The sequence below is a fragment of the Apostichopus japonicus genome, chromosome 16 (genome assembly GCF_037975245.1).
Source record: "Apostichopus japonicus isolate 1M-3 chromosome 16, ASM3797524v1, whole genome shotgun sequence".
Classification (NCBI taxonomy): domain Eukaryota; kingdom Metazoa; phylum Echinodermata; class Holothuroidea; order Aspidochirotida; family Stichopodidae; genus Apostichopus; species Apostichopus japonicus.
The window spans coordinates 32343393-32356723 of record NC_092576.1 but is presented as its reverse complement, the minus strand read 5'-3'; the positions used below and the strand labels follow the sequence as shown (position 1 = coordinate 32356723).

Below are 13331 nucleotides of genomic sequence, written 5' to 3'. Positions count from 1 at the left end.
AATAGTAAAGGTATTGAAAGACTGAACGTAAACAATTAACCCTACAAACACAGCTTAACTTCTCTGGCAACGAATAGTGTTGATCGTCATTTATATCACGTATGACCAATACCGATGCTTAAAAGTAAATTAACTTATGAATGATTTATAATACTTTTATATAGAACTTTAAAACTCAGTCCCGCAAGTTAAATATTTTAGAAGTTGATTTCGCATTGACAGTTATATACGAGGCACCACGAAAAAGTATCAATTTTTCAAAGAGTGATGTAGCTTATTTCATCAATTATTGAGTAGTTTTCTTACCATATTTCATTAAAATGTTGACCTTTAATTACACATAGCAATATGTTAGCAATATCCTGTTCTGTGATTGCATTGCAACCGTTGTTATCCACATCATGTATCTTATGTAATAGCGGCAGATTGGTTAGTTCAATCCCATTATTTAATATAATGGTTTCATGAGCAGTCGTCATAAACGATTTGCTGAACAGTAAAGTGGATATCGGTATCTGTTAAGAAGGAAACAAAACGTTTTTATCTTCCTTGTTTAAAGCAAACCAGCAAAGACGTTTCTTTTGCATACCCAACATGGGATCTAACTACCTTAGCAAGATATATTTATAGCATAAGTCTTAACATGACGACATAAACATAAGAACAGTAAAAGCCAAAAAAAAAAAAAAAAAAAAAGATAATATCTTCACAATTAAAGCTATTGGAAGTAAAGGGATTGAAATGATGATGATGATGATGACGATGACGATGACGATGAAGACGACTTCTCATCTTCAAACTTCAACTATTTTTGAAAAAGTCTACCCTTTTACCGAAACTTTGGATAACTTGGTGCTTTTCTTATATTGTCCTTTCGTAGTATTCTGCATAAATTTCGCTGCAAACGTCGTAGTTATGACAATATATGTGAAAACTGTCCATAGTTTAAATATATTATTTCCCAATTAAATATCCATATAATTTTCCTTACTTGATATTAGTTTTACACTGACGTTTAATGACAACTATAAGGACTTTTCATCATGAAAACCACTGTACATCTACTGTAGATTAAAACCAGTATTGTCTCTGATTTAAGAGTCTCGAATAAGGTTTGAATAAACGGTTTGGTCCAAAATGACTAACGATATCATTTCTGCTTCTATAATTCATCCATGCTGTGAATATTATTTTTCTCTGTAGTAGCATATTTAAATCTTGATTACACTTACATTATGTCTGTGTGCCACATGAAGGAGCTGTACAGTTGACCTCTGTTGTAACACACTGTGTTTGCCATCGATAGATACAGTACTGTCATGAATATGTTCCATCACCTGATTGTCAACAACCTTAGCGTAGAACAAAATGAACAAGAGTTTAAGGTCGCTAGAAGTAACAAGAGCATCAATGACGCAGTATCTCAATTCTGGAAGTTTTAATTTTGATTCCTAATTTCAAATCTTTGCTCTGTCTCTACAATTATCAATATCAATCATGGTACAACAAATATATAATTTGCATTTTTGCTACTTTGCCACGAATAGTCTCTGCAGGTTACACTTTATCCTGCTAGTCTTGCCTTTAGCGCTCATTGCCTGTTAGTCGAAAGAACGACGTTGCAAGGTTTAGTAATGTCATAGAATATTTAAGAACTTGTTTTTTATGTGGTATCCTTCATCTTGGGTCAGTCTCTGTTGGACTTTTTGGTCATATAGTTTGACGTCAATGACAACGGCCAAATTAGAAGAGGCGAACAACTCGACCATATTCTTGATGCCTGCCTTGAGAGCTAGGCCTATTGACCTACTGTATGTTACTGTAGACTGCAGTGGTGACTACCATCAAAACTGTGTCCACTTCTAGATATCAAAACAACCCACGTTTTTCCATCTCAATTTTTCTGACATGAAGATTTCATGGATTTATGACTTGGAAAAATAATGTAAAAGAAGATTACAAGTTTTTATATGCAAGTGATGGGTGGCCTCCTCCTCCCCTAATAGCCACCTCAGTTCCTCTCCATTTTGTTATTTTATTTTAATTCTTTGTACATTTGATGTCAAACATTACAGGTTCAAAAGAAAGCTAAACATACTTCTTATAACCTTATACATCTTATATCCTTATAAATAAAACATAACCTTATACAATTTTTAAAGTCTTATAAAAGTTGTGATGCTATGGCCGGCTCCTCTTTTATACGTACCCATCAACAAACTTACCCTGGTCCTTCCTAGGAGAAGCTGTCTGAACACCAGTGCAATGCTAATGTGGCTATCACTGAATGCCTAATAGACCTAGGGGGCCTAGCCTAGGCCTATATATATATTTTTTTTAAATGCACTAGGCCTACAGTAAGTAGCCTTCAGAAATACAAGAATGTGTATACGTAATTATACAAAATACATGAAGGGCAATCAAACAAACTTATCATGGCCCTTGCTCTGAAAAGCTACCTGAACACCAGTACTATCCTCAAATGGATGTTACAAAAACGAAGGCCTAATATAAATTAAATGCACTACGTAGAATTTAGCAGTACAGAATTTGTATATGTAATTAGCATGCAATACATTACACCTGGCGTACCTAACTACAATACAGAAAATTGGTCACGAGGGTAGCCATTTTCGTATATCTAACATGTAGCTGACATGAGTCATAGCCAATCTGCTACAAAACAGACTTGGGGGCGGGGCTTAATCATCAAAAACGGACCTTTTTACTAAAAGTAGGGGCGGCAGCTCAGTGTTGTTTTAAGAAAGAAAAATCATTTAAACATCAAATAAAGCAAATAAAAGCCATAAAATGTCATATACAGCCGGTAAAATTCTTATTAATACCTACCTGTAAACAACAAATGAAAGTTTAAAATGTTAATAAAATATATAATACATAGGACCCTATCTTAGACGATACCACTGTTGACAGGCAATTCTATTCTATTCTCTTTCATAAAACATAAGTTTTGGAGCGTGTGCAAAAATGGGTTGTTTAAACTGTATTTCAGACCAAATTGGCCCGATTTGTACATAAATCGGTGAAAAAGTCATAGAATGAGATAAAATTCTCGAATAAAAAATAGTAACTTTTGTTGGCCTATATGATATATGCTTGCTCTGAAAATTCCAGAGAAAAAGAACTTTATATGAAGACGCTGAAAATTTTTAAGAGAGGAGAGAGTCCCACTTACTGTTACAATATCTCTATACATGTAATGTATTGAGATAAAAATAACATCTTTTGAAACACAATATAGCATAAAACTGCATTAGAGGAACCCACAGCAATGACTTAGCTATTCAATTTACAAGATAACATTCTTCCATTTGGGTGACAAGACTGCTCTACTTTTGTTTTTTTTTAATATAAGAACAATATAACATTACACCAATTTCATTGCAGTGGAAGTGTTTGATAACAATTCCTTTCTGTCAATGAGAGATACACAACCGGATAAATATTTCATTCACCTGAAATTAATCACCTTAATTAATTTGTACAGAAAGACAAGACAATGGTAACAGGGTAAAACATGTATTTAGAAGAGTCTATGGTATGGAAAAGCGCTGGAAGATTCCATCCATGTTGGGGAAAAAATTATCAGTCGCTTGCGCAAACAGAGGGTGTCCAATTTGGTGTGGCGGTTGTAGGGCGGGGGTTCCCCATCTTCTTCGTCCAGTTAGGTTAAAACGTACATTGACTGGAGTAATGTTTTACCCAGTGCTTAACCTTATAATATTTCATGTGAATATTATGCAATATTATGCAATGTTACATTATACATTAAACTTAATATAAAATATAGTTCCATGTTTCAAGAGATTTTTTTTTTTTGGGGGGGTGTTGTTGATTAAACACTACGTTTTAGATAATGTTATTTTAGATCAAGTGAAAAACACTGAAAAAGACAGAATATACCTCCCAGTGACCAGTTTGCAGATCCAGACGAAAGGTATAGTCAAATGGACGCCACAAAACTGAAAGATAAACATATAGAATGAAGCAAATTATACAACATTTCAATGCTTAAACTGATTATCGGAGTAGTTGTACTCCCAAAGAGCACATAAACAGCAACATGTTCCATGCCCTTGCAAAGAAAACGTAAGTTTTATATGCTGAACTAGTTTCTGTTTTTTTGTGTGGAAAAAAATGCTTTTAACCAAAGATTTGCAACTCTCTAACAGTCCTTAGAAAAGAAATAAAAAATTTGAGATGGAAACTATTTTGTTCTGCTATACATATCAATTTGTTTTTATAAAAATGTTCTGTTACCAGCTTTGATGAAAAATATGTTAAAGGAACACCCCACAATGGTACTTAGATGGAAGAAAGCTGCTTACATTTCAATCAGTGTTTAAACCTAAGCTGACAGTTTAAATCTACAGTTCCAGGGTTCTTACAACTTATAATTGAACTTTTATATTGAGATAATTGTTGGTACTTTAAATCATTCTACATATCGACATTCACACTTCTCACACACTTTGCCGTTTATGTGACATAAGCTTATATTGAAATCGACCAACATAAGTTTGATAGGGGTTTCAGCACATCTAAAGACAAAGATGAATTCTCTTTTTGGTACAAGAAAAGGTGATGAAAACCGTGTTATATATTTAGACTTATGCAGTAAGTACTTTCTTTACGATAAACCTATTTTACCATTAAGTCCCAGAGATGAAATCCAGTTTGTGAAAGCAGATGAGAGAGAAACCGGCATAAACCAACCCTCGAAACTTTAAAATGAAAAGGATGAAAAAAAGCCATGTGTATCACACTGATGTAATAAATCATAACAGTTAACTTTTTAAAACTAAATTAATGGTTTTGTTTCTCTAAGTAATATAATCTCTATTCTGGTGATGATGAAAGATGTATATTTACCGGAATATTCAGGACCTAGTTCTTGACTATGATGTAAGGTGAAACTCTTTTGGCTTTTGCTTTTTACATACAAACCTTAAAGTGCTTTAAATGTTGCGGTTACTTGGAGTCAAAGTTAACCGAAGCAAAATGAAATAGTAAAGGTATTGAAGACTGAACGTAAACAATTAACCCTACAAACACAGCTTAACTTCTTGGGCAACAAAGAGTGTTGATCGTCATTCATATCACGTATGACCAATACCGATGCTTAAAAGTAAATTAACTTATGAATGATTTATAATACTTTTATATAGAACTTTAAAACTCAGTCCCGCAAGTTAAATATTTTAGAAGTTGATTTTGCATTGACAGTTATATACGAGGCACCACGAAAAAGTATCAATTTTTCAAAGAGTGATGTAGCTTATTTCATCAATTATTGAGTAGTTTTCTTACCATATTTCATTAAAATGTTGACCTTTAATTACACATAGCAATATGTTAGCAATATCCTGTTCTGTGTTTCCATTGCAACCGTTGTTATCCACATCCTGTATCTTCTGTAATGGCGGCAGATTGGTTATACGTATCCCATTATTTAATATAATGGTTTCATGAGCAGTCGTCATAAACGATTTGCTGAACAGTAAAGTGGATATCGGTATCTGTTAAGAAGAAAAAAAATTGTGTTTATCTTCCTTGCCAGCAAAGACGTTTCTTTTGCATACCCAACATGGGATCTAACTACCTTAGCAAGATATATTTATAGCATAAGCATGACGACATAATTATAAGAACGATAAAAGCCACACAAAAACAGGAGAATGATCATATCTTTACTATTAAAGCTATTGGAAGTAAAGGGATTGAAATTATATCATCATCGTCATCTTCACCGTCACCGTCATCGTCATCATCATCATCATAATCATTATTATAATAATTGTTGGATTAAATTGACAGTAAAATCGTTTTATATCGACGATTGTACTTGTTCCTCGTAACTACGACCCTATACTTTCAACTTCTCATCTTTAAACTTCAACTATTTTTAAAAAGACTACCCTTTCACTAAAACTGTAGATGACATCGGTGCTTTTCTTATATTGTCCTTTCATAGTTTTCAATTCTGCATAAATTTCACTGCAAACGCCATAGTTTTGACAATATATGTAAAAACTGTTCACAGTTTAAATCGATTCTTTCACAATTAAATCTCCATATAATTTTTCTTTCTTGATATAAGGTGTTTTTATATTGACGTTAAATGACACTTTTTTAGACTTTCATTATTAAAAATCACGATGCTCACGGTGCATCTACTGTAGATTAATAGCAGTATTGTCGCTGATTTAAGAATCTGGAATAAGTTTTGAATAAACAGTTTAGTCCAGAATGACTAAGGGAAGCCTCGCAAATCTAACCGCCATGTCCGGGCCGGTGGATTTTTCCGCGGCTATAATGAGCACAGCCACAAGCAGATAATGAGTCACACTTGAGTGCACACACTCTCCAAACCACCCTCCACGCTATACAGTTACATTCACAGCCGCGGTCAAGTTTTTACTAAGCCGATTTGAACACAATAGTGAGTTGAACATAACATCATAGCTAAGTATTCAAACGTTTCAAAAAGATAGTGTGTTTATACGCCTTATTTTATCCTACTGCAGAAGCAAAACTTCTGTGAAAAATAAGTAAGGAAATGTGAATTTACACTGCAGGAATCTAAAATGCTATCTTTCTTATTTTCCCAGTCGGCCAAGTAGGAACAAAAACTTTCGTTGCCTTTTTGCAAGGACAAGTTTCCTGAATTTAAGATTTAAAAATCTAAAAAACTGAAATCACAATCTCACTTCTTGTACACGTGCCGTAAGCGTGAACAAGAGCCTAACATACGGGAAGACTTTAGAATAATCCTACTAAGTTGTACAGAACAGGACCTAAACTACCTAGCTAGGTGGAAAAAAATCGGTTGACTGTAGGGAATTTTTCGCACTCCAGCGAAGTTGTACTTTTTTTTAGCCAGCTAGATCGTAGACATCATGAGGATTGAACAAATGACGATAATTTCTTGTGAAAGAAATTTGAAATAAATGTGGAAAAAATGTGATTATCCTTTTTCCGTTTTAAGTGTAAATGTTATTCTAGCATTCCATGGTTAAGAAAGTTGTAAGAAATAAAGTTTATAAACTTCATTTACTGACTTTTGAACTTCGTAAAAAAAAAAACGTCCATTACAACTCTGAAAATCAGTAGAGAAATTAGCAATTGTGTACGAACAGTAAGTTGGTACACCTTTCAAATTTTACGAAGGATCGAGCAAAATACTTTCGAAAAATTCACACGAAACTGGCATATCGCGCTAAATGCAACTAATGTCATGTAGACAAGGCTCTAGTACACCCATTTATGAATAAACCATACGATCACATCTGGCGGGGGGAAAGGAAAGTATTTTCTAGAATTTCCACCAAAAAAAAGGAAAAATTAATATCCTACCATAGTTAAGTGTATGGTAAATAGCCTAACCACTTCGCCGGTTATGGATCTCACGTAGCAACAACACAACTAATTGTATTTTGCGAAGTTGGCGTTTTCTACAAGGACATGGAAACAATATTTAGCATTCAGTTAATCATGCCAAGTGGCCTAAAACATGGGATTAAAAGGTTTACTTTCATAAAGATAGGGCAGATTTCACAGTAAAGGGGTCCAATTATACTTTTCAAATATGAGTTGAGGTAATGCAACATATTCAATTTAAAAAAAATTGTGATACCAGAATTATGCAGTTATATGATTGTAGAAATAAAAAAAATAATGATTTTTATGTGGTGTCTTTTTTATCTGTGTCCGAAGAATTTTTATTAAGTGGAACTACATATTGTGGACGGAATAGGGTCCCACATGTTTATACACCTCAATTTCTTGAGGCCTCCCTTGTTAAATGACCCACCCCTTCAAATATTGTCCACCATTTTTTAAAACAGGATAGTGGAACAAAACAAAAAATAGTTAGTTTTGGTTAAACTCCCCATTCAATTTTCTCTAATCACACATTGAAATTCTTTACCTTGAACTTCTAAAATTCTGTCCAATTTGTGATTAAATGTATATCTATCATTTCCTTCAAAACAAAGAAACAAATTCTCCCGTCAGTCAATGTAATTACAACATTGGTAATCGCCCGTCATCATCTTGTCCAAAACATGGCAGTAATTGTAAAAATGTGTGAGTTATAAGCAATCTTTGATGTCGAACGTTATGTCTGTCCAAACTTCCATGTCACGTTCGCTCGATCACCAAAGAAACTTCATTGAAGGTGAACGAACTTATCGTCATCAATGTTCTGTTATCGCACGATTATTTAGTCTGTATGAAGTCAGTCTTCAATTGTGTTAGGCTAAACATTTTCGTAAGTACAAAACGTAACGAAAAAATCACATTTTGACAACTTCCGTCCAACTGCGTTACGTTCGATTTACCGTTACGTTCGCAGAATTTAACTTAGGAAAAGTATTAAACCTTTAAACTTAAAAGTTTTGTTGGACTGGTGGTATGAATAATTTGATTTATTTTGACCGTCTGCTACAAAGTAACGTTACTTCCATGTGTACATATAGCACTCTGTAAGGATAGGTCAAAACAATTATTTGACAAGGCGAACGTAACGCTCCTAAAATGCGAACATAACGCGGGACGGAAAACAATAACTTTAATGTGTGGGTATACCGGTTGCGCGAAATTTTGTAGTACTTGTCGCTACACCTCTAGTCATTGATCGCAAATTTTGATGCAAAAGTATTTTAGGCTTAGCCACCCACTAAACCTCTTCATATCACTATTCTTTAGTAGTGTTTGCACGGGGTATCCGCGAAACTACCCGGTTCCTAATTTATTACCCGAATCCTACGCAGTGTTATTATTTATTTTATTTTATTTTATTTTATTTTATTTTTTTATTTATTTTTTTTTATTATTATTTTTTTTTGCAAACCGATGGTTAGGCAAAATTCCCATTGACTTAGTGTGGTGTTAGGCTACAATGTGGTCGAAGCTAACAGCAATAACGAAAGTATTCCATGGATACCTTATAACTGCGTCACAATTTCAGCTAATAAACATGGTTATGCTAGATTACCCCATTGACTTAGTGTGGTGTTAGGCAACCCCTTGGTCGAAGATAACAGCAATAATGAAAGTATTCCACGGATATCTTATAACTGCGTCACAATTGCAGTATAGGCTAGAATTTTCCCAATTGACTTAGTGTGGTGTTAGGCTACCATGTGGATGATGTTGAAAGAAATCTCACAATTATTTTTTATACATTCGTTTATTTCGTACATGGAATACTGACTGACTAGGTATTTTACGAGGTGTTACTAATGGATTATAGACGGAACAACTAAAAAATAGTATTTTCTTGAAAATCGCGATACACGTGGGTAAACAATTTTTCCGGGTACCTGGATACCCGACCGGTAACAACTCTCGGGTACCCGGTTCCCTAGTTTTGGACCCATGTAAACACTATTCTTTAGACAAGTTCGGGGTCTGGGAGAGAGTGGGCCATGGCTATTATGTGGCTGCATAAACCTTTCCTGAAGCAGTTTAACTTACCTTACCTTGAATGTACATGTATACCTGTGACTACCTGTGATATATTAGCTGAATAAATAATTTTCTTATTTATTGTAAGTTTGTCCTTCATTGTCAATGGTTATGTTTGCAATGTGCATTTGACATTTTTTTGTGTCCAGGGGTAACAACTGCAAAACACAGTTTCTAATAGCATGACATGGAATTTGGATGAATCCTTACTATGCCATAAAAGCATTCAAGTAATCATTTAATGATATCAAATGATTAAACTATTGTCTTACTGATAGTGAATCTGTCCGTCCAAGGTTATGTTTGCAATGCATATGTTACTTTTGTCCGTCCAAGTGTTATGTTTGCAATAGTGATGTTTCACCTAATTTTTTTGTTGAATTAACATTGAATGTTTGATTTGCATTCAAATGTTTGATACTCCAGTTGTTATTAATAAACTATGAAACACTCAAGTACCTGCCTTTTTTATATCTTATTCAAAAGAATTTTTCCATTTAAATTTTATGAGTTTTGTCCGTCCAAGTCCTTAAAAGTCTTCACGCTCCAGTAAATGGTAAACTTCAGCTGTACAGATGAATCTGATGGTTGATATCAGATCCATAGTACTAATAGTCTCCTCTAAAAACAAAACAATTATAAAAAGTTCCTCCTCAAACATGAAAAAGAAGAAAGTATGATTAACATGCATTCATCATCTTCCATAGCAAAGTTTCCACTCGTGTTATGTTTCACTTTTATTTCGTAACAACCGTAGGTTATTTTATCTCTGCGTTTTCACAAATGATAATTGGGATGTCAAAGTTACAAATGGTAGGTCATTTGTTTTGAAACAAAGCATTTGAAAATTTGGGATCTGGAGGGACCTTTTGGACCCTGTAACTGTGAAATCTGCCATAGCCATACTGTAGCTATTGGGGCCTTGACATCGTGCTATGTCTGTATGGTATAGACTCCTGCATCATGGGGAATAGATTGTTTTGTTCATGCGGAGGAGTCGGTTGGCTTGAGGTGTGTTTTACTTACCTTAATGTTACAGGGATATACTTTTCTTGAACGTCTAAGATAATATTTCGTATAACTTTACCGATCCTTTACTGACTTACCTAATTAATTCTAGTGGAGCCAAAATAGTTTACTCCATGAAAAGTTTTTTGGAAACGTGCCAAAAATGTTAACAAACAGGTGTTAGACAGGGGGGTTGTTTGGCAAGGTACCTGGGAAAAAACGCAGCCCATGTACGGTATGCCTACCATGATATTTAAGTAGGGGTAAACACTGCAGTTGTAAACTCATGTACGTATAGTACACGCTGTTCATTGTTAGGCAGTCTCGAAACGGGGCTTTGCCGAACGTAGTTTGTTTCATAATATTGACAGTTTTGTTAGTTAAACTTTTTAAAGATTGTAAGACAGATTAAATCTCTTTTCATTTTATCACATAATATAGCAACTCTCACTTGTCATTTTCAAATTTTCATCAGTTTCGTGACAATTTAAATTAAAAAAGTTGTCAGTATTTTGAATCCTCTACTGCGAATTTTTTATCGCCAGACACGCAAAAATACTAAAATTTTCCGGGGCCTTTGCCCCTGGACCCCACACAAGGGGGTTCCACCCCTTGACCCCACCGGGGCCCTAAGGCGGGACCCTGGACCCCACGCCATTATGCTCGCACGCAACAGGGGTTGGTGGGAAATCGGCAGTTGACAACAAGGAAAAATTATCGTATAATTATCGAAATATCACGATAATTTTTGAACTATTTATCGTGACGTTAAATAGCAAATATCGCCTAACCCTAGTGGGGTGGGTGTATTACCATTACGTTTCTCAAAAATTTTGTCGAGTAGCCTACACATGTCATTATCATAACGGGGGTTGAGTTATACAACAGCTTCAACGTTCTCTGCTTGAAACAATGCAATACAATGTGGAGAAATAAACTGAAACTGTATCGCAAATTAGCTTGCATTAAAATTTTCAGTCACCGAATAGTTACTTATATCTCTAACCACATGGCAGCCTAACACACTAAGTCAATGGGAAAATCAAGCCTAAACCATCTGTTTATTCGTTGAATTTGTGTCGCAGTTAGCTTCAGAGATCAACGTTACGGTCGATGTTCTCTCTTTAACATACATATGTGGCATAGCTTAACTATTGTTTTGATTAAATTCTGGTGTGTCAATATGGGTTTTCTGAAGTTCTTGGGGGCATATATTTAATGCCATGGCTGATTCAGTTTTGTATTCATAGTTACGTACCACTCGTTGAACAAGGCTCATAATGTATAGGCCCAGGTAAAGGCTGCTTTTATCGAACTTTCTATTAGCGGAGTTTCACAATTGTTCATAAGAGACCCAAGAAATTTTATTTGTGAGGTTTGATAACGTGGAAGATTTGCAAGAATTATATAAAGTACTGAATCTCGGACATTTGGTAGTGGCGGATTTTAGTGTATAAGTCACTTTGCAACATAAACTACCGCTCTATTGACTGTCAAAACCGCAAAAGTTAATCCGGTCACTTGGCCAAGTTTGCTCATTGTTTGTGAAGAATAACCAGCTTTGTGTTGTCAGGACACTGTGCTCATTACTCCGGCTGGCAACCAGCCTGTGTGCATTCAACCATGGGACCAATATGCACATGCATAATGAGCAAGGGGTGCGAGATTTCGCCGGCCCAGAACCGGCAGTTATATTTGCGAGGCTTCCCTAACGATATCATTTCCGCTTCTGAAATTAAAAATTATTATCTTAGACAGTTGTAAGTCATTCATGTATTCCAAACGTTACGAAGATGACAGAACCAGCTGGAAAACATTTCCAATTAATAAAAGCCCTTACTTATTCATTGTGTGCTTATTGTTCGCCTGTGGTATCATCTTTAACTCTTCAATACACTTACATTATGTCTGTGTGCCACATGAAGAAGCTGTACAGTTGATATCTGTTGTAACACTCTGCCATCAATAGATACAGTACTGGAACGAATATTTTCCAACATCCGATTGTCATCAAACTAATAGCGTAGAACAAATAAAACGAGATGAAAAAGTCGCATGATGTAAAAATAACAAATATTTGCAACTTAATTTGGTATACAAATGCAGAATCTACATCGATGACTTTGTTATTAACTTGACAGGAGTACAGTCATTGTCTACCCGTTAGGTGTAAAGACTGCTCTGCATTATTTTTAATCAAAAATAAAAAAAAGATAAAACTACACCAATTTCATTGCTGCAGAAGATTGTATAACATAATGTTACTGTCACTGACTGATGCACAACCGGATTAATTTTTTTTTCACCTGAATTTAATCAACTTAACCGACAGAGAACAGCAAGACAATGGTAGCATGGTAAAACCGGTAATAATAACGAATACGGTATTCAAGAGCGTTGAGTAATTCCACAAAGATTAATTAGCAATTACTTTGTCAGTATAACAATTGTCAGTGGCATGAGCAAAAGGGAGGGTGTCTAATTTGGTGGGGCCTGTGGTGGGGCGTCCATTAAGGTGAAATAGTCAAATTGGGATTTTGATTTTAAATTGAAACGTATTCATAATCAAAACCTTCACGTTATACTTATTTAAAGACATAACATACATTCTATATCATCCTAATAATGCACCATTTAAGTTTAACCGTTAACTGTGGTCACCAGAACCCTTACAGGAGAGCAGCATTCCACGACTCACCAACCACATCAATTTGATACAAAGGAGCTGATTAAAACTGGTTAAATCACTCAGTGACCTTGACCGGCCTATCTGGAACATTGCTGACGGACAGAACCCAATGAGATCCTCACAGAAACGACACCCATAGCAA

The 13331-nt window shown here is 35.0% G+C and overlaps 1 protein-coding gene across 19 annotated transcripts in view; it reads right to left on the bottom strand.

Annotated features, from left to right (window-relative positions):
- LOC139982121 (uncharacterized) overlaps positions 1-13331 on the bottom strand; it is a 325984-nt gene that overhangs the window by 283565 nt on the left and 29088 nt on the right. For 16 of the 19 annotated variants that reach the window (XM_071994676.1, XM_071994679.1, XM_071994677.1 and 13 more), the window contains 6 exons: positions 12402-12515; positions 5332-5540; positions 4672-4745; positions 3925-3983; positions 1233-1352; positions 307-515 (listed from right to left, as the gene is read on the bottom strand). The exons of 1 other annotated variant lie outside the window; for it this stretch is intronic. In XM_071994676.1, the coding sequence (XP_071850777.1) occupies positions 307-515; positions 1233-1352; positions 3925-3983; positions 4672-4745; positions 5332-5540; positions 12402-12515 (785 nt within the window). The remainder of the gene's footprint in view (positions 1-306; positions 516-1232; positions 1353-3924; positions 3984-4671; positions 4746-5331; positions 5541-12401; positions 12516-13331) is intronic. 2 more of the 19 variants (XM_071994685.1, XM_071994684.1) reach the window with 2 other exon arrangements.